The sequence below is a fragment of the Ctenocephalides felis genome, unplaced genomic scaffold, assembly GCF_003426905.1.
Source record: "Ctenocephalides felis isolate EL2017-DRISC unplaced genomic scaffold, ASM342690v1 CF-g0.4_SCAFFOLD_03570, whole genome shotgun sequence".
Lineage (NCBI taxonomy): Eukaryota > Metazoa > Arthropoda > Insecta > Siphonaptera > Pulicidae > Ctenocephalides > Ctenocephalides felis.
The window spans coordinates 25,635,147-25,657,240 of NW_020539724.1; the positions used below are offsets into that span (position 1 = coordinate 25,635,147).

General features: G+C 31.5%; 1 protein-coding gene and 3 non-coding genes across 4 annotated transcripts in view; all 4 read left to right on the plus strand.

Moving 5' to 3' along the window:
• Positions 1 to 11,102, plus strand: part of LOC113383663 (venom serine protease Bi-VSP-like) — a 27,273-nt gene extending 16,171 nt beyond the window's left edge. The window contains exons 3-7 of the mRNA XM_026621914.1: positions 7,408 to 7,565; positions 8,583 to 8,696; positions 8,776 to 8,867; positions 10,489 to 10,581; positions 10,953 to 11,102. Coding sequence (XP_026477699.1) covers positions 7,408 to 7,565; positions 8,583 to 8,696; positions 8,776 to 8,867; positions 10,489 to 10,581; positions 10,953 to 11,102 — 607 coding nt within the window. The remainder of the gene's footprint in view (positions 1 to 7,407; positions 7,566 to 8,582; positions 8,697 to 8,775; positions 8,868 to 10,488; positions 10,582 to 10,952) is intronic.
• On the plus strand, positions 1,765 to 1,977 carry LOC113383822. The gene has a single exon (XR_003367788.1). It is a non-coding gene; the product is annotated as a small nucleolar RNA U3 (small nucleolar RNA).
• Positions 11,103 to 12,500: 1,398 nt separating the features above from the next.
• LOC113383985 lies at positions 12,501 to 12,713 on the plus strand. The gene has a single exon (XR_003367933.1). It is a non-coding gene; the product is annotated as a small nucleolar RNA U3 (small nucleolar RNA).
• Positions 12,714 to 15,468: 2,755 nt separating this feature from the next.
• LOC113383946 lies at positions 15,469 to 15,681 on the plus strand. The gene has a single exon (XR_003367898.1). It is a non-coding gene; the product is annotated as a small nucleolar RNA U3 (small nucleolar RNA).
• The last annotated feature ends 6,413 nt before the right edge of the window (positions 15,682 to 22,094 follow it).

Sequence of the window (22,094 nt, forward strand, 5' to 3'; positions counted from 1 at the left end):
TATTTGAAAACATTTAATATTCCTCGATTATTAACTTCCCGAAGGAGAAGTTTGTTTCATCAAAAAATCCGATTCGCTAATTTTATGTTTTCTCGGACGTTTCAAGCCATTCTGAATCGAATGAGACCAAATTTGGAAAAGTTGTGTGTGTGTGTGTGTGCGTGTGCACCAACAGATTATTTGCCGTAAATCGCCGTTTCTCAAAAACGGCTGGACCGATTTCAAAAATTTAAAAGCCCTTCAATGTATCTCGATGAGGACTATTGTTTGTCAGTTTTGCGTGACGATCGGACAAGCCGTTTCTTCGTAAACAGCAGAAAAGTGAAAAGTTTTTCGTCCACGTTTTAGCCCGCAATTCTGAATCGATTTTGAAAATTCAAAAATCGTTCGAAGATATTGGTTGGGAATCGACCTGATTAGTTTTTGGGTAGAGATGGGCCGGCCGGTCGTTTCTTGTAATAAGGTGGTAAAAAAAAATTTCGTTGATTTTTATTATTATTTTTTTGACGGTAGATACCATAGTCTTCTAGATCATACTAAAATATTACGTCCCTACGACAACTTGTTTAGCTTTAAAAAATTTGTCAAGTTTGCAAAAATTAGTATGGTCTTTTGGCATTTGTCAAATTAGAACTTTCATCGACGTTTGCCTAAAAACTCCTGAACGATTTCAGAAATTTAAATAACCATTTTTGTATCTAGATGAGGTTATCGTTTCCCAGTTTTGTGCGACGATCGGCCGAGCCGTTTCTTGTGATTTGGAAAAAAGTGTTAAACCTTCGTCCACATTAAGCTTAACTACCGAACCGATTTTAAAAAATCGAAAAACTGTTCGAAAGATATTAGTTGGGAATGATACTGATTAGTTTTAGTGAAAATCTACCGAGCCGTTTTCTTGTAATTAACTGTAGAAAAAAATTTTAAAAACCGATTTTTTATGAAACTTTTTTGGCGATATATATCATGGCCTTATAGAACTTACTGAAATAAGACTGCCGTAGGACAAGTAGTTTAATTTTAAAAATTCATCAAAGTTTGAAAAAATGAGTTGTTTTTTTGACGTTTGTTAAAATTAAATTAGACGATTTACTTGGTATAACGATAGAGTACTTGATCTTAATGAACATATTAAACCATTAAAGTCCTACGGAAACTGGTTTAATTATAAAAATGATTGATTTGTAAAAATTTGCTTTTAGAAAAACTCCAAGTTCACGTGTTCGTTCTTTTTCAAATATGTGTAATAAATCCACTTGGAATACTTTTAATCACTATAAATTATTTTATTTTTTGTTTTTAAGTCGATTATTTAAAAATATCGGGAAGTTCATGTAACTTGCCTCAAGGCAAAATACCAATACCAACGTTGTTTTTTTTTTAACTTCCCGTTGGGTAAGTTATAGTAATGGCGAAAAAATTGAAAATGAAAATTGACACACATATAATTTTTCTAAATATTGTCTTATTCGATTTAGAAATGACTTGAAATGTAGAAGTCACATAAAATCTGCAAATCGAATTTTTTGCGATAAGTTTCAGATAAAAATAAAATAAAGAAAATATGACAAATACTAAATTAGAAAAAATAATATACATATTATGAAGTTCTATCATGTATCATGTATCATGCTTCTATAAGCAAAACTTGAAAATGAATGTTAGATGTTAGATGTCACCGCATCGTATACCTGCGTTATGTTAACCTGTGATCGCCGCAAAGCCTGAAAAGGACTTGGCTTGCCTCGGTCGAAACGTCGTTTTGGCAAGATCATACTTCACAGGATCATTTCTGTAGTATGTCTTCACAATCTCTTCACCCAAAAGTGGAGTTGATGCGACCTCGAAGATGAGAGTTGTAGCATCGCACCCTGAGCGTGAGAAAGGTGATCGAACTTCATTTGGAGTTTGAACATCATCGATGACCGTTCGCCAAGATCCTCGTGGATTCTGGTCATGGGTGTGAGCTTTCTGAGAGGTCTCTTAAATATTATTATCTGTGCTTTCCAAAAACAACACCATCGACTTGGCGTTCTTTATGTTTCTTCATATTCAAAACAATGATAGGAGTGTGGAATGAAGAAAAAGAAGACGTTCGAGAACAGTAAAAGTTTCAGCAAGATACAAAATAGACGGTCATTAAATTCCCGTAAGGCAAGTAAAGTAATCGCAAAAAATCGAAAATGAAAATATTTTTTATATATATTTACGTTTCAAAGGTTTCTAAACATTTTGGCAAACCTTTAAAAAATGTATGTGTACTGTGTGCGGATACAAAATTTTCGTCGACGATTTTGGGGAGCACCGATCAACCGATTTGAATAATTCAAATACATTCGATTCGTATTGATAAGAAGACTGCTGATTAGTTTTGGCAAAGGCAGGTCTAGCCATTCTGAAGATACGGGGCAAAAAGTGCCAAAAAGGTTAAACTCATTTTTTAAGAGAATGATCGTCCGACTAATAATCAAAAAACATTTTACTTGCATTGACAAACTGAAGTTTACCGTTCCATTCTTGAAAAAGCAGGTCTAGCGGTTCCAGAGATCGATGTGAAAAAAAGTATTTTTTTTTTTTTTTTTTTTTGTTACAATTTATTTTTGTTAATCAAGACTTTAATGTCTTATTTACAAAATTGATATATGAGCAAAAAAAAAAATACAAAAAACAAAAATGCAATACATTGAATATAATGAAAAAAGTTGAAATAAAAATTAAATTAAAACAGTAATACAAAAATAATAACATAAATGAACGATGACGTGATGATGTATGCCGCGTACTACGTCAGGACGCGTGCAGACATTGGGCTAGGTGTTTGGTAGATCGGAAGGCCATTTCTTGCTCAATCTTCTTATCGGTCTGAATCGCTTGAATTGTAGGATTTGTATGCTGGATTAATTTGTTGTTAAAAGATGAACTTCTAATCTTGATCATTTCGTTGACTGTTGAGATTTTCAAATCCTTATGTAGGCAAAAATTCGAAATATACCAAGGCGCATTAGTAAGGATACGCAGAATTTTATTCTGGCACCTTTGAATGATGTTTATGTTAGATTTGCAAGAGCAACCCCATAGTTCGATTCCATAAGTCCAAATGGGCACTATGATAGTTTTATACAAAAGTACCTTGTTATCGAGAGAGATTTCAGATTTCCTCCCAAAAAGCCAGTAAAAATCATTTGTTTCTTTTTATATTCAATGTGCGTTCTCCATGTCAATTTCGAATCAATGTGCATGCCTAAATATTTAACAGAATTGCATAGTGGAATTATTGAATTGTTCATGATGATAGGTGGACTGTTGTGATGTTTTAGAGAAACAATTATGTGCTGAGATTTTTCGATATTGATTTTGATATTCCAATCTAAAAACCATTTTTCGAGACTAGATAAATAATTTTGTAACTGACAAGTTGCTGTTCTAATATCGGAATTGCATGAAATAATTGCTATGTCATCGGCGTAAGTGCATATGGTTAGAAGATCATCTGTGGGCATATCGTTTGTGAAAAGAAGATAAAGTACAGGGCTTAGCACACTGCCCTGTGGTACCCCGCATTCTATATTTCTGATGCTCGAAGTCACATCTTTAATTTTGATTCTAAATTTTCTATTAAGCAAATATGAGCTTAAGATATTGAAGTAGTTTGGAAAAGTTGTTTTGATTTTATATAGGAGTCCTGAGTGCCAAACCTTATCAAAAGCCTGACTGACATCTAAGAATACGGCTACGCTGTGTTCCTTTCTATTCATGGCTTCAAGAATACGAGACACCGTTCTGTTGCATTGTTGAATTGTAGAGTGATTTTTTTTCTGAAGCCAAACTGATGGTGAGGAATCCAACTATCATTCGGATGATCTTCTGACAATCTCTGCAACAAAAGTCTCTCTAAAATTTTGATAATATCGATAAAAGACTGATAGGACGGTATGAACTAGCAGTGTGATGGTTTTGTTTGGTTTAGCGATCATAATAATTTCTGCAGTCTTCCACGCTGTGGGCCAATAATTGTATTGAAGTATGGCGTTGAAAATATTGTTATATATAAAATACCTTTGTAGGCAATTCTTTTAACATCTTTGGAGTAATTTTATCCATACCTGGCGAAGATCTATTTTTTATCCTTTTATTTCACATAAGACATCATTGGGTGAAAAATGTCCTAACGGTGTAGAATGTATGGGGTTGATTTACGAATTGTTAATTAAATTATTCTGGGAAATATTTTCGAGCGCTAAAATGCTACTTATGATCAGCAAATGCCTCCGCGCTTTTCTTCGTTGCTTTTTGCCCAAATGAATCCGTTTTGGTTGGTTATTTTCAGAGGAGGGTTTTTTGTTTAGGGGTTTACTTTTGTTTCTGATTGGTTTCCATATGGAATTATCGTACCTATTTAACTGCAATATATACGACCTGAATGTACAATTCTTCCATTCTTCATTTTTTTTTTTCCTCAGCGTGGTATGAGATTTAAGCGATGTCTTATCCGTTGGTAGATGAGAATGTTGCCAGGTACGTCTTGCTCTTCGTTTCTGTGCAATTAGCTTCTTAATCTCTTGCGGAATTATAGATTAATCATTTCTTGGATTAATGTTCGGGGTGATCTGCTTGGTTGTTTCACGTACAATCTCAGAAAAATAATCTATATTATTTTCTATATCAATAACGCTTGTAGGCCTAGATTTGGTAATAATTTTGAATCAAGTATGGATTTGAATTGAATCCAGTTAGAAAGATTGTTTGTGTAGAATATGATTGTTGATAACTGGAGTAGGAAATGTGCTAACGTCACATATTGGAGAAGGAGATCTAAGAGAGATCGTAACTAGATTCAATATTTGAGATTTGAAAGATCAATACCTTTCACAATAAAAAAATCTAAAAGGTCTGGAACTTTAGTAGGGTCAGAAGGCCAATAAGTTGGACTGCAAGTTGAAATAAAGGAGAGGTTATTTTGCCCTATGGCTGCATGAAGAATCTTTCCTTTGGCTGTAGTTAGTCTAGAACCCCAGGCAATATGTTTACAATTAAAGTCACCACCAATGATAAATTTATTACCTAATTGAGAGAAAAATGAAGAAAACTGAGCACAAGAAATTTTGAATCTTGGTGGACAATAAACAGCAGAAACACAAAAATTATATAAATTTGTTTCAACAGAAATTTGAGTTGCTTGTAGAAAATCAACAGAAATATTTGGTAGAACAAAATGCTTTATATTATTTTTGATTATATAGCCGAACCGCCGCGAGCCCTGCCACTTGGGTGATTTGAATTATAAGTAGTGTAGTTATAAATTTTGAAGTAGTTTTTTTCAGTGAAGTGAGTTTCTGAGATTAATAAGATATCTATTAAGTTTAACTTTAAAAAACATTCTACTTCATTTTTGTGAGGTATTAAACCGTTGGCATTCCATTCAGCAATTTTAATTATTTTTGCCATTGCTTTTGTTGTTGACTAACGTGGATAACATATTTATTATTATGGTGTTCTGTTGCAAAAGCTGATTGAAGATATTTTTAAATTCTAAAATAAGTGTTGCTAGAGAATCAGAATCAGGATTTGAAGGTAAATGATTAGAAGCAGAGTAATTGTTTTTTGCAATGTCTGCATAGGATGAATTTTGAATTGTTGGATTTAAGGCCGGAGAAATGTTGTTTATTTTATTATTAGAATTAGAATTATTAGAATTTTTAAAATTTTGGTTATTTGGATTTGGATTTATGACTGATTGATTTACTGAAGTTTTGTTTCTTTGTTCTTTAATTTTTTGGAAGTATGAACAACCGCGATAATTAGCTGGATGAGCACCGTCGCAAAAATAACAACATGCCGGAGCATTCGGATCTTTGGTACAAGCTTTAGTATTATGATTGTCACCGCATTTTAGGCAAGCAAATGATCTATTGCAGTATTTTTTGGTGTGATTAAAGAGTTGACAGCGAGTGCATTGTATAATGTTGTTGGACTTTCTCGGTGGTTCGACGCGTATTATGCAGTTGAATAATTTATAAATGTTATAAATATTTTTGTTATTTCTATTTGGTTCCAGATCAACAAAAAACATATTAAGAGGTTCTTTTGTTATTCTATGTCTAATATTTAGGATATTACGTACGACATGACCCTGTTTTAATAGTTCTAATTTAATTGCATCTGTGCTTGTTGAAAAGTGTACATTTCTAAGAACAACCCTATAAGCCTTCTCTTCTTTTAATTGATATGTATGATATACGGCATTAGTTTCTTTTAGATGTCTGGATAAAGTTCGAAAATGGTCGACAGAATTACATAGAATTTTAAATGTATTGTTAGCTAAACTTCTCAGGAAATATTGATCGTGCGGAATTATTTCATTTAATTGATTAGACATATCATTAATATCGTCAACTCCGTAAATAAATATTGGAGGGGGCTTACTGACTGGAGCCGGTTTAACTGAGTTGTCATCATTAGCTGTTTCTATTGTTGAAAGGGCCGAAAATCGGTTTTGAATTTTGACATCTATTCCTAATGGTTCAAATGAAGTTTTTCTTTTTTTGAAATTGACTACTTGCCATGAATTAGGAGGTTTCTTGACATCAGAATGTGGTTGAGTGAGGCTTGTAGATGCACTATTACTAGATGATATTACTTCCTGTCTTGAGTCAGAAACTGATGAAGTTGAACGCAGCGAGACCTTTTCCGATGTAAACATATTGGTCCGACCTTCTTCGCGAGGTATCTTGCTGTATTTGCTGGATCCAATAACGGTCTTTCGTAGTTTTGGGATTGCTGATGGTTTACTGTTCGATTCCATATTCGTTTCTATATCTTGATTGAAATGTAAGACATTTTTTTGATTCCACAAACGCACATTAGAGTCTCGATTATGTATGGTTTTTTGTAAGCAATTATTTAATCATCTGTACACTTTTGTAAGCTTTTCATGCAATTTTAATAAACCGTAAAATTCAATCTGACCAAAGTAGAAAAATAATGCCATTTGACGGTCAAAAATGATTAGACATATGCACATCAAGTTATCAAATATTTTATAGACATTTTAATAATAGGTATAAATTTTGTTTACATTTCTATGGATTCAGTACCAATGCTTATTCTATAGACTGCGAGGCGGCGCTTACGCGCTTCGATATATTTTCTAAAACAGCCATGTAGCACGATTGTTTTGAAAAAAAGTTCAAATTTGTCAGAAAAATTCAAAGTATGAAAATTTTTTTGGAGTATAAAAAAACTATTTCTTTCAAAAATTCCAAAATTCGCAATAATCTGATTTTTTTCAGTTTTCAAAAAAACTTAGATGTTTTTTTTTAAAAAAAAATATTTTTTCGTACTGAAAGTTTCAGAAATTTGCCTTCAGGCAGGATGCCATGCACCACTACTTACCAAATTTATTTATGTTAGGTATTTGGTACGTTTGGGAGAATTCGATTTTAATACGGATTTCGATTCAGCTGAGGATGTTGCTATTGCCAAAGCAGTTGCTCATGAACAATACAACAGAAGAACACGTGTTGCTGATATTGCCATTATCTATCTGCAAGAAGACGCTCCATATTCTTGTAAGTAATTAATTAGTTTATTGGTTGTAAAAAAATATTTTCTTTTTTTTGTTTTATTTCATTTCAAATATCTACTTTTCCCAAGCGTAAAAATAAACAACATAGAAATACAAAAATATGAGAGCGTAAAATACCTTGGGATTCATCTCGATAGAAAGTTAAGCTAGACAACGCACATCAAAATGAAAAAAAAACAGATGGAGAAAAAGTTCAAAGAGTTGTATTAGCTAATTGGCAGGAGTTCAAATATGTGCTATGAAAATAAACTCCTTTTATATAAAACAATAATTATCCCACCTGGACATACGGAATTGAGCTATGGGTGTGCGCAAGCAATTCAAATATAAAAAAAATACAAGTGGCGCAATCAAAAATTTTAAGATGCATTGTGAACGCACCCTAGTATGTTACAAATGACACCCTATATAAAGACATAAAAATAAAAACTATTAATGATATGATAAAAGAAAGGAGCAAAAAATACCACGAAAAACCACCAGGTCACCCAAACAAATATTTAAAAGAATTGAGCAAGGAATATTGAACGAAGATTGAAAAAAAATGGCCATACGATCTTAAATAAAATGTCAAAAAATAAAAAAAGAGAGATATCTCATAGGAGATAATCTCTTAAATGCATTAACACCCAGCAAATTGTCTTAAAAAATGTATATTATTTTGATTGACAATAAAACTATGCAAATAAAAAAATATCTACTTTTATCTAAAAATCTAATTTTTCTTCACTCTGAAATTTTAATTAGGTTTGTGATATTATACATTGTGGATATAAAACATTAAAATTAATCAAAATCAGATGAGCAGGATTAGTATCTTTGATATATTTCTCTTGATATTTACATAAATTTTTCATGACCCGACATCCACTCTGGTCATAATTTTCTTATGACCGACATAGCATTGAAACTGAAAAAACATTTGAAAAATGATAAAAGAAGCTTTATGAAGTTATGTTCTTACGGCAATTCATGAAATTCTAATTTAATCTAATTACAGATGCTATTTATCCAGTATGTTTACCATTTCCTGAAGATGTGGCAAACAAAAACTTTACGACTACTATATATCAAGAATATCCTTATGGTGCAGGATGGGGTGCTACACAATACCGTGGGTTTGATTAACTAATAGAAATGTTATTATTATTATTTTGATAACTTTCATACGAAACGCAAATAACTGCTTTTAGAAGGAGCAACAAGTCCAACTTTGCAAGAGGTGAGATTACCTGTAGTGACAACCGAAATGTGCCAAAATGCGTATGCTGGTTTTCCCAATCAGGTTAGTTGTATAATTTAATACTCTTTCAAAATCAATTGCCAATAATTAGGTTTTTATGGAATAATAATTTTGATTTTTCAACCAGAAGGAAGCCTGAAATAATGCAGTTCATTTATTGGTTTGTGCTTGAAAATATAATTGGAAATATGTTTCTAAGTAGAAATGATTCTTACTCTTCACAGGTTCATCTTATTTAGAGAAACTCTAATTATAAAAATATCGTATAGATATATGACAACCGTTTTGCTCAAAAACAAATGCGACATTGTTAATGTTAACATTCATATTCTTTACAACAGTTGTCTTAGCATTGTCAATTTCTGATTGCTGATCAAGTGGGGCGCATGGCATCGTGCCTTAAGACAAATTGCTGGAACTTCCCGTGCCGCAATTAAACATTCGAGGAATGAAAATAATTAATAATTGTTTAGAAAAATTTCAAATAGATTATTTATTACATACTGTAAACTGGAATTAAACTCTATTACATACTGGAATTTGAAAATTTTTGAAAATATTCGTTTTTTTTAAATTATCGAAATATTCTCAAATTTTTGTAAGAAATCTTTTTTTTTTAATTTTTAGTTTTTTTTCGAAAATGATGAAAAATTTCGTAAAATTTGAATTTTTTGAAAACTGATTTTGTTTTTGAATGTTTTCAAAATTATTAAATTTTCTGTAAGTGCATTTTTTGCACACCGTCTACCCAAGCAAAGTGTTTTTTGTATTAATCTAATCGAAAGATCCGTTCTCTCAAACACTGCATAACCGTTTTAACACCCTTTGCGCTCCATACCTCCGAGACGGCAAAATTGCCTTTTGCAAAAACGCCTCCCGATCGAGTACGAACCGAATGATTTTTCAATTTTATAAATCGATTATTCCATATCGAAGACATTTGGTTGAACCATATACGTGAATTTTAAAATTAAACATCTTGGTACGGAACCTAAAAAAAATTACACAATGTGGGTACACATTATTAAAATCTATAAAATATCTGATAATTTGATGTACATATGTCCAATAAACAGTTTTGGCCGCCAAATGTCATTTTTTTAACCTATTTTTATTGAGAGTCTATAACCGCTAGACCTACCTACCCAAAAATTTAATCAGTTATTCATCTTGCCAATACAAGTAAAATGTTTTTTGAGTTATTAGACTCGGGCGGTCCGTTCTCTTAACAACTGTGTTACCGTTTTTGGCACTTTTTGCCCCGTATCTTTGGAACGGCTAGACATGCCTTTACCAAAAACTAATCAGCACGTCTCCTTATCAATACAAATCGGAAGTTTTTCGAATTATTCAAATCGGTTAATCGGTGTTCCCGAAATCGTCGACAAAAATTTGTATCCGCACACACACACATACACACGCACACACACAAATACACACATACATCTATTTTGTCTAAGGTATGCCAAAATATTAAATTATTTTTATTTTTCACCGATGCCATATAATTGGTACCAGAGCAAAATATACCAATATATCAGTGCCCCCTCCTACTATATTTTGTGATATAGTTTTAATGATTTTTATTAATAATTTTTTAAGCAATATTTTACTTTTAAAAAAATAATATTTTTTTAAATTACATCTTTTGCAATCATTTTAGATAATAGATGAGAGAGTGATATGCGCTGGCTACAAGCAAGGAGGTATTGACGCTTGCTCTGGAGATAGTGGTGGACCACTTTTTTGGCCAAAGGTATTTTTCAGAATATTTTATTTCTTGCATAATATAAAACGATTTTAAAATTTTTTCTAAAAGATTTCTAATCAAATGTTGAATTATGTTGATCATTAACTTGTAGATGTAAGCATCGGTTATCTTGTATTCTTGAAAAATTATTTTAAAAGTCATTCTTGGCAGCTGTAAAAATTTTATATTCAATGATGTTGACGTGGGATTTTACTTCAAAACTTACTATTTGAAAATCTGTAAAATTTCTTTTTTACTTGATGTTATGACCTCCAATAATTTATTCATTTCAACATTTAAATTTTAAATATTACATCTTTTATATCAAGTATTCTTAACAAATAATAGTTTATATATAGTACTTCCTTTTATTACAGGTAATATTTGGAAATTTTGGTCAAAGAACAATCTATTATTTGATCGGAGTGGTATCTTATGGATACAGATGCGCTGAACCTGGATTTCCAGGCGTATACACAAGAGTTAGCGCTTATTTGCCATGGATAACAGAAAAACTAAAACAATGAAATAGACATTAAAGAAATATTAATAATAAGAAGAATATATAGTGAATTATCTATTGTATTATTAATTTTAAAAAAGACAAATAAAAACATTGTACTTTTCCTAATTCCAAAGAAACTCTAAAAATTAATAATTGCTAGTTCTTCCAACTTAATTTTTCAACGTTCAACTTAATATTTCGAACAATTTTTGATTTTTTAAAATCGATTCTGGATTGGGAGCTAAAACGCGGACGGAAAAGTTTTACACCTTTTAGCAAATTACAAAGAAACGGTTCGGCCGAATGTCGCACACAACTGAGAAACGATAGTCATCATTGAGATACATCGAATGGCTTTTAAATTTTTGGAGTCGATTCAGGTGTTTTCGAACAAACGTCGATGAAAGGCTAATTTTGAAAAACGCCAAAAAACGCTACTAATATTTAAAACTTTGACAAATTTTTAATATTATACAACTTGCTATAGGACCGTAATATTTTAGTATGTTCTAGAAGACCATGATTTCTATCGCCAAAAAAAAGTTAATAAAAATCATCGTCAAAATTTTTTTTAACAGTTAATTACAGGACATTGTGCCAGCAAATCTTTACCAAAAACTAATCAAGTCGATTCTCAACCAATATCTTTCGAACGTTCGATTTACGGCAAAAAATCTGTTCACACACACGCACACACACACACGCACACACACTCACACACACACATACTTTTTGAAATTTGGTCTCATTCGATTCAGGATTAGCGAATCGGATTTTTTGATAAAAACATAAGCTTCTCCTTCGGGAAGTTAATAATATGATGTGATATTTAACTTTATGTAATATGTACTTTGTATTTCAAATGTCGCGCCATTATTATTAGTGTTTGTTGATAATGATGTTTTCTCCCACCATCTTATATATATATATATATATATATATATATATATATGTATATATATATATATATATATATATATATATACGTATTCCGTAGCAAACAACCTATTTATTTCAAAAATTTCAAAATTCTCAAAAATCTATTTTTTTAACTTTAATTTTTGCTACGGAAAATGCAAGCAATTTATCTTAAGGCATGACTAATTAATTTCATGCATCATGTGACTGCTATCTATATTAGCTAGGTAAAAATAAAATTTTAGAGAATGTGTTAGAAAATATAATATATTATGAAGTTTTATCACAAACTCATTATAGGAACTCATTCCTCTAGCCGTTAGAGTCTAATGTATTTCGCCAAACTATAGCATAAACGTGCATGTACGCCCTTCTATAAACAACAAGAGTTGAAAATGAAACGGCAGATGTCTCCGCTTCATATACCTGGGTCACTTTAACCTGTAATCGCCGCACAAACCTGCAAGGATTTTGCTGGTTTCGGTCGAAACATCGTTTCGGTAAGATCATACTTCACAGGATCATTTCTGTAGTATGTCTACACAATCTCTTCACTCAAACGTGGAGTTGATGCGACCTCGACGATGAGTCGTAGCATCGCAGCCTGAGCGTGAGAAAGGTGATCGAACTTCATTTGGAGTTTGATCATCATCGATGACCGTTCGCCAAAATCCTTCGTGGATTCTGGTCATGGGTATGATGCTTTCTGAGAGGTCTCCTTAAACATTATATATTTTATAACCTTTCAGTAGGAATAACTTATAAGTAATTTTATAAGTAAATCATAAACAAATTTTCAAAAACTTTTTTGCATATTTTTACGTTTTAAGGTTTCTGAGCATTTCAGCATTTCTTATGGATGTGTATGCGAGGGTTTTGTGTGAATACGATTTTTCATGCTAGAGTTTTCGGATCAACCAATATGAATTATTCAAAAAAAACGGAGATTATGATCAGTTTTTGGGAAAAACGAAGGATTTTTTTTGTTTTCAAAATTATTATTATAATTGACATCCCGTAGGGTAAGTTATAGTAATGGGCCAAAAATGAAAATTTTTGCATATATATCTTTACGTTTCAGAGTTTTCTCAACATTTTGGCATACCTGAGAAAAAATGGATGTGTGTGTGTGTTTGTCTGAAGACAATTTTCCGTCGACGATTTTGGGCGTACGGATTGTCCAATTTATGGTTAAAATAACATTCGATTCCTAATGGTGAGGAGACGTGCTGATTAGATTAGATTGACGAAGACATTTCCAGCCGTTTCGAAGATACGGAACTTAAAGCATGTCAGTTTTTGAGAGCACTAAGCATCCGATTCGAATGTTTCAAAAAAAAATTTGTATGTGCTCATGGCAGTATATATATTTTTTGTTTTCAAAATTATTTTTCAACATAAAAAATGCTTTGAATTTTAATTTTAATTCTAGCTAAATTCCTAAAGCTCACTTATATATTTCAAATAAATAATTTGAACTTTGCAATTCAATTTATATCATTTTATAAGAAATATTTTCGATTAGTTGAACAATTGTTATTAGAAATATAAGATAAAATGTTTTATCCGCGTTTACTCCGCTTGATTAAGTTTCATTTATTAACTTTAAGTAAGGAAAGTTATTGTAATCATCCAAAAATCGAAATTAAATTTTTTTACATTTCTTCACGTTTTGAAGGTTTCTAAACATTTTGGTGTACCTCAGAAAAAATGAGTGTCTTTGTGTATGTATGTATGGATACAACTTTCGTTCACGTTTTCAGGGACACGGATTAACCGATTTGAATGGTTAAAAACATTATTTATTTTTTGACATAGGCAAGTTTAGCCGTTTGGAAGATACGGAGTAAAGAGTGCAAAAAATAGAAATCGAGTTTTTGAGAGAACGAAGCATCCGATTTGAAGAAACGTTCAATTCATAATGACGGAGAGAAGTGGTGATTTGTTTTTGGCAAAGGCAAAATTATGTTTTTTTTTTCAATTTTTTTTTGTATATCAAAAATAATTCTGATTTTATTTTTAATTCTTGTTAAAGTTCTAAAGCTCACTTATATACTTTAAATAAATAATTATAGCTCTGCAATTCAGTTCATATAAATCTTATAAATATTAGGCAATGTTACAGTATTTATAATAATCTATTTGAAAGCATTTAATATTCCTCGAACATTTTGTTACAGTACGGAAAGTTCCAAGCATTGGTCTTAGGGCACGATGCCATAAACGACTAGTGTACTTTATATATAAATTTATATAAAAGTCCAATTCATAATCTCATATATTTTGTCTATAAAATACGAATAATCAAAAATGCAGTATTTATAATGATCTATTTGAAACTCATATTCGAATACTTATATTTGTGTCGTCCAGGGCGTAATTTGGCATTGGATATTTCCCGCAACAGATGATGTCAGGGGTGTATTGTCCGAGGGTTCTAATATTATTATTAGTATGTTGTTTGCATTTTTGGAAGAAATTTAAGGGGATACTAAACCTACGGGTAAATATTCGAACAATATCGAAAATGTAATGTAATGGTAGAAGTTTTCTATTATTTTCTTAATGTGGTTAAACACAGTCGGTATGTCAGATTTTTTGTGTAAAAGCTCTGTTGAGCAGTAGTGTCCAGTAGTTGAGTCAAGTATCAGGTTTAGTATTAGTCTGTATCTGTAGTTTTATTTATTTCAGGTTAGTTATTATTCTGTATACACTTTTTGTGTGCAAAAGTCGTAATTACATTTTTTTCCAAAACAATGGTGTTTCGTGGATGTTTTTAAGCGCGAAAGCGCCCTAAGGCCTAACGGATAAACATAGGTTCGGAACCCATGGAAATGTAAACAATATTTGTTTCTATTATTAAAATCGCTATAAAATATCTGATAATTTGAAGTGCATATGTATAATGTTCATTATTCTTATGGATTTTTTTTTAATTTATTATTGTTACTGTTATGATTTTAATTATCATTCATTCATTTATTTAATCCTTTTAGTTTTTATTTTTAACTTCCCGTTGGGTAACTTATAGTAATCGCAAGAAAATCGAAAATGAAAATCGACTCACATATCACATATACATACATAATTTTTCTAAAAATTGTCTCATTCGATTTAGAAAGACTTGAAATGTCGAGATAACATAAAATCAGCAAATCGGATTTTTTCGCGAAAACAAACTTTTTCCTTGGGAAGTTAAAAATCGTATTTTATGTGGTATGTCATATTTAGTTCAAGGTAAAAATAAAATTTAACAAATATGACAAGTACTAAATTAGAAAAAATAATATACATATTATGAGTTGTATCATGTACTCATTTACGCCCAACGCTACTTCTATAAGCAAAACTTGAAAATGGAATGTTAGATGTCAGATGTCACCGCATCGTATACCTGGGTCAAGTTAACCTGTAAACGCCATACAAACCTGAAAGGATTTTGGTTGTCTCGGTCGAAACGTCGTTTGGGCAAGATCATACTTCACAGGATCATTTCTGTAGTATGTCTTCACAATCTCTTCACTCAAAAGTGGAGTTGATGCGACCTCGACGATGAGTCGTAGCGTCGCACCCTGAGCGTGAGAAAGGTGGTCGAACTTCATTTGGAGTTTGATCATCATCGATGACCGTTCGCCAAAGTCCCTCGTGGATTCTGGTCATGGGTGTGACGCTTTCTGAGAGGTCTCTTTAAAATTCATTATCTTGTGCGTTCCAAAACCAACACCAACGAATTGGCATTCCTCATAACTAGAATGATAGAAGACGTTCGGGAACAGTAAAAGTTTCAGCAAGATACAAAAATGAACAGTCATTAACTTCCCGCAGGGCAAATGAAAATTTTTATATATCTATACGTTTCAAAAAAGGTTCCTGAACATTTTGGCATACCTTACAAAAAAATGATGTATGTGTGTGTGTGCGGATACAAATTTTTGTATTTTGGGAACAACCGATCAACGACGATTTTGGGAACACCGATCAACCGATTTGAATAATTCAAAAAACATTCTATTCTTATTGATAGGAAGACGTACTGATTAGTTTTTGGCGAAGGCAGGTCTAGTCGTTTTGAAGATACGGGACGAAAAGTGCCAAAAACGGTAATTCAGTTTTTAAAAAAACGGTGCGTCCGATTTTAATAATTCAAAAAATATTTTACTTGTATTGACAAGATGAAGAACTGATTAAATTTTTGGGAAGGCAGTTCCAGGTGTTAAGGACTGTCAATAAAAATAGGTTAAAACAATGCCATTTGGCGGTCAAAAATGTTTATTGAAAATATGTACATCAAATTAACAGATATGTTATAGAGATTTTAATAATGTATACACATTTTGTGTATTTTTTTTTTTGATTCCGTGCCAAGATTTTTAATTTTAAAATTCACCTATATAGTTCAAACAAAAGTCCTCGACAATTTTGACAGTATGAAATAGCCGTTTTTAGTTTTAGTTTAGTTTTTATTTCTGTTTTATTACAATATATTACAATATAGTATACAATAACCATGATTTATGAGTTTACTACTAAAAGTATTTTACTCTTATTTAATACTACAAACTATCCACTTTAAATTATACATTTTGTTTTAAAAATAAATAATGGTTTGTGATCGAAAAAAAAGAAAGTTCAAACATTCTTCAAAAAAAAATCACAATCTTTAAATATATATTTAATTTACATACTTTAAATTATTAGATACTCTTATTTGTGTTGTCCAGAATGTAGTTTGGCATTGGATATTTGCCGTACCATATGATATCAGGCGTGTACTGTCCGAGGGTTCTAATATTATTATTGGTATGGTCTTTGCATTTTTCGTAGAAGTTTTCCGTCATTTTCTTAATGTGGTTAATCACAGTCGGTATGTCTGCTTGTTCGTGTAAGAGCTTTGTTGAGTAATAGTGTCCGGTAGTTGGGTCACGTATCAGGTTCAGTATTAGTCTCAGTGATTTGTTTTGTAAAATTTGTAGTTTTTTAATATTTGTCCTCGATGTCATGTTCCATATTCGGGCAGCATACATCAGACATGGCTTGATCAGCGTTAGATATATTCTTCTTTTATTACGCATATTTAATACACTCTTTGTGCTCAATAATGGTCTTAAAAGATTTAGAAGCCCATATGTTTGCGCCAATTTCTTTTTTATATGTGTATTAAAGTTAAGTTTCCTATCAAGCGTTACTCCTAGGTACTTAACTTCATCTGTCCATTTAATTTTTTGTCCTGAAATTTTTATTTCTATAGGCTTTTCTTTCAACTTATTTCCTTTCCAAAAAATTATTGCTTCCGTTTTTATGGGATTTACTTTTATGTGCCATTTTTCTGCATATTTTGCTATATTATCTATGTGATTTTGTAGCTTGTTAGCAACTGTATCGTAGCCTGTTAACAGCAGTATCGTCCGCAAATGTTAATGTATTTGTTTTGCTGTCAGTAGGGATATCATATATATATATGTGTGTTAAACAATGTTAGTCCTAGCAAGGATCCCTGAGGCACTCCAGCTACTATACGTTTAGGATTTGAAAAATTATTATTTACTTGAACCTGAAATGTACGATCTTTAAGATATGAAATGATGACTTTTGTTATGTAATGTGGAAATTGTAAATTTATTAATTTATACAACAGTCCATCTGTCCAAATTGTATCGAAAGCTTTTTCAAAATCTATTAGTACAAGACCAGTGTGCGTCTTTTTGTTAAAATTTAGTACAGTATTTTCAACTAGTTGTGCTAGTGGATGCAGAACTGGATGCCCATGTTTGAAACCATATTGCGTTTCTGGTATGATATTATTAACACTTAAAAATTTATTAAATCGAACAAGCAGCAATTTTTCAACTACTTTGCTTATTGTATTTAATAGACTTATAGGTTTGTAGCTTTGTGGTAGATTTGGTTGTTTTTCTGGCTTTAATATTGGTAACTTCCGCAACAGTTACTATCTTTATTTTGTGATTTTTGTTATAAGTATTGTTTATATATTGTCTTACACTGGAACTAACAGTCTGTTCAAAAGCATTTTGAGTGATAGAAAGATTGTACTGATGTGCTAATTCGAAGTTAGATGCTAAAATTTCGGTCTTTTGTTCGGGCGTTGTTGCAATGTTATTGGAATTTGTATGTAAATATGGTATGGGAGCAAAAGTTTGGGTCAGTCTTTTTGCAGTGTACCAAATTTTATTTGGATAATAGTTAATATTTGTTAGTTTATCAGCCCATATTTTATTACGATAAACCCTAATGTCCTCAGTAATTATTCTAGTAAACCTGTTTAAATGTTCTTTGAGGAACGTGGCACCTGATTTTTGCCACAACTTTTTAATTTGATTTTTTAATTTAATTTTGGATATAATTTCCAAAGGTAAACTAATTGTTTGTGTTGAAGTGGACTTTCGCAATGGAATGGTTTTACTTATGGCATCAGTAATAGGTGTTCTACAGCTTGATCTATACTATCATTGTTGTCAATTTGTCTGGTGTGACATATATTATCATTTATTATTTTCTTATAGAGCAGCCAATTGGCTTTATTATAATCTAAAACATTTTTGTAGGATTGAGGATTGTCGTCAAGTGGGTTTGAGATACTTATAAAGACTGGATTATGATCTGAGTTAAATAAAGATTTGGTTATAGGTTCAGAAAGAATAGATAGATTTTTTGTAAGGGCTAAATCTATTGTACTATGGTCTTGATTTGGTATCGCAGGAAATCTAGTTGGAGTCTGAGGATAATGTAGTTGAATGGTATCATGGTTTTTGTTTAAGTACTTAACTAGTTTGAGTCCGTTTGTGTTATTATATTTACAATTCCACATTATGTGTTGCGCATTAAAATCACCAGCTACAATAACTCTTGGATTTAAGTTAAATATTTTATGTAAGTCTGCATGCAATAGTTTTGCAGAAGGAACATATATGGAGACAATAGTTATTTTACGTCCTCTATTGAACACATTTATAGCAGTAATTTCAGAGTGTTTTACAGATAATAACGGTAGTTCTTCATGTCTGATACAAGCTTTTATAAATATTGCTGTACCACCCCATCCTGTCATGTTTCTGTCGTTCCGGTATATTTTGTAGTCGTTCATGTATAATTTGTCAGTGGGTTTTAAGTGCGTCTCATTTATTAATACGATGTCTAAGTCCATTGTAACGATCGTTTGTCTGAGTTCATCAATGTTATTTTTTATTCCATTTGAATTGAAAAACATTATTTTTATACCATACTTGTCAATTATGGGCATTTAGTAAGAAAGTTTAAAATTGTAGTATATTTTTCATTGTATGTCATTTTAGTATTTATAGTCTTTGTAAGTGCATAAAGTTCCCTGAAAATTTTTATTACCTCAGGATCTGAAAAAAGCATCTTGATTTGTCTTATTGCAGCAAAAATGCCCTCGGTGGAGTTAAAATCAGGATCTTGATTCGATGAAGTTTATGGTATACTTCTTTGTTCAGGAATAGCTTGGAATTTTGGTAGTTCCATCTGGACAGTGTGACTGGCATCTCTCGGCTTCAGCGTTTCAGAATAGCTTCTTGTCATAGGTTTAGGTTCAATGGCTGCATGAATACGAGTATGTTGTTTTTTAGCCTTGTAATTCAGTAAGGATGTACACTTTGAATAGTTTGCTGGGTGATAGTCTTTACAGTTAACGCACTGGGGCTTTTCTTCTGATAATTTTTGGCAGCAGCTAGGAGAATGTGCTTTTGTGCATTTAATGCATCTATATTTCATATCACACGAGTAAGACGTATGTCCAAAACTTAAACATTTATGACATTGTAGGATTTTGAAATTTGGCTCATACATTTCCCATTTAATAATGTGACCATTTAAGTTCGTTATTTCTTTTACTTTTGACATGTCTTGCGATTTGTCAATCATAATTATATAAATTGGTAGATTATGTTTTTGTCCATCAGAATAGGTTTTCTTTAATTGTATGACCTTTTGCACAAGAATATGTCTTACACTCAGTAATTCAAATACCTCTAATTCAGTAATTGCTGGATGTAAGCCTGTTAGTGTGATTTTCTTTGTTGTTTCTCCAGTGGAATACGTATAAAATTGGTAACTGCAATCTCTTAATGTACTCTTTATCTTGTTATGATCTACTAGTGTCTTAGTATATATTTTATGGGTATGCGTTTTAATATATTGTATGGTAAAATTAACTTTCGTAACATCTCGGCTGTAGCTTATGGCCCTGAGGTCTAAGTTATGTTTTACTATTATCGGTGGTATCTTTACTTCTATAGGTTTCGTGTCATTATTCCCTTGTATGATTTCCATTGTTTCTTGCTTTTGGCCACGCTTTCTTGACTTAACCTTTGTAAATTCTTCTAGTTCGAGGTCGGTATCCATATCACTTCAGTCAGTAAGTGACTGGTACCTGTTTTCTTTTTTATTCTTTTTACTTCGTACCATTGTTTGTTTGTTACTTTTGATTTCAAGCCTTTTGATAGATTTCCTAGGCTTATGCCTAGGAAACTCTGTGTTGGGGACACCCACCTGACTATAGATTTTCTTTACCTTCTTGTAATAATAGTTAAGAAATATTCTTCAAAATAAACTAGCTTCTAATAACTTTAAATTTCACTACACTCTTGCACTTCCGGGTCGTATCGAGTCTCTACACCAGTATACCGAGTAGCTCAGCTCTGAAGAGTACCTCCGAAATAGTCGATCTGTATGGTTGAAAAATCATTCGGTTTCTACTCTATCGCGAGGCGTTTTTGAAAAAGGCAATTTTGCCGTTTCGAAAGAATGAAGCGCGAATGGAGGTGTGTAAATGGTCATGCAGTTTTTGAGAGAACGGATCATCCGATTAGATTATTTCAAAAAGCTCTTTGCTTGATGCAAAAAATGCATTTACAGAAATTTTTGTAATTAGCAAAATTTCCAAAAAAAATTAAATTTTCAAAAAAGAAATCAATTTTTTATTTAAAAAAAAACTAACTTTTGAAAAATTTCAAAAATATCAAAATTAAAAAAACATCGATTTCTTACAAAAATTTGAGAATATTTCGAAATTTACAAAATAACAATATTTTCACAAATTTCCAAATTCTCTAAAGGAAATAGAAAATCTTCAAAAAAAAATTATTATATATTTTAATATTAAATTAAAATTAAATAATTATTGATTATTCTCATTCCTCGAATGTTTAAATACGGTACGGTACGGAAAGTTCTAGCAATATGCCTTAAGGCAAGATGCCATGCGCCCCACAATTTTTTGTCCCCGATTTCTGATGAATTATTCAAAAAGCATTCAATTTGTAGTGATAGGACACGTAGTGATTAATTTTTGGCAAAGACAGGTCTAGCCGTTTCGGAGATACGGAACTTATAGAGCAAGGCATGCCAGTTTTTGAGAGTACGAAGCATCCGATTCGAATGATTCAAAATACATTTTGTTTGTGTTGATGACACTCCGTATGTACGTATTGTTTTTTTTTTTCAAAATTAGTTTTTTGAATCAATTTAGAAAATAGAAGAACTGTTTGAAAGATATTGATTGGGAATTGTGCTGATTAGTTTTAGGTAAAAATTCATCAAAGTTTGAGAAAATGAGTAGTTTTTTTGACGTAACAAAATTAGACAATTTTCTTGAAATAACGATAGAGTACTTGGTCTTAATGAACATACTAAACCTTTAAAGTCCTACGGAAATTATAAAAATTATTAATTTGTGAAAATTTCCTTTTGGAAAATACTCCGAGTTAACGTGTTCGTTCGTTGTCAATTATGTAATAAATCCACTCGGAATACTTTTAACCATATTCATAAATTAATTTATTTTTTATTGATTAAGTCGATTATTTACACATATCGGGAAGTTTATGTAACTTGCCACAAGGCAAAACATCAATACAAACTAGTTTAGTTTCATGTTTCATGTAACTATTATTTGTATTAGCTAGATAAAAATAAAATTTTAGAACATATGACAAATACTGAATTAGAAAAAATAATATACATATTATAAAGTTCTATCATGTACTCATTTACGCCCAACACTGCTTCTATAAGCAAAACTTGTAAATGGAATGTTAGATGTTAGATGTCACCGCATCGT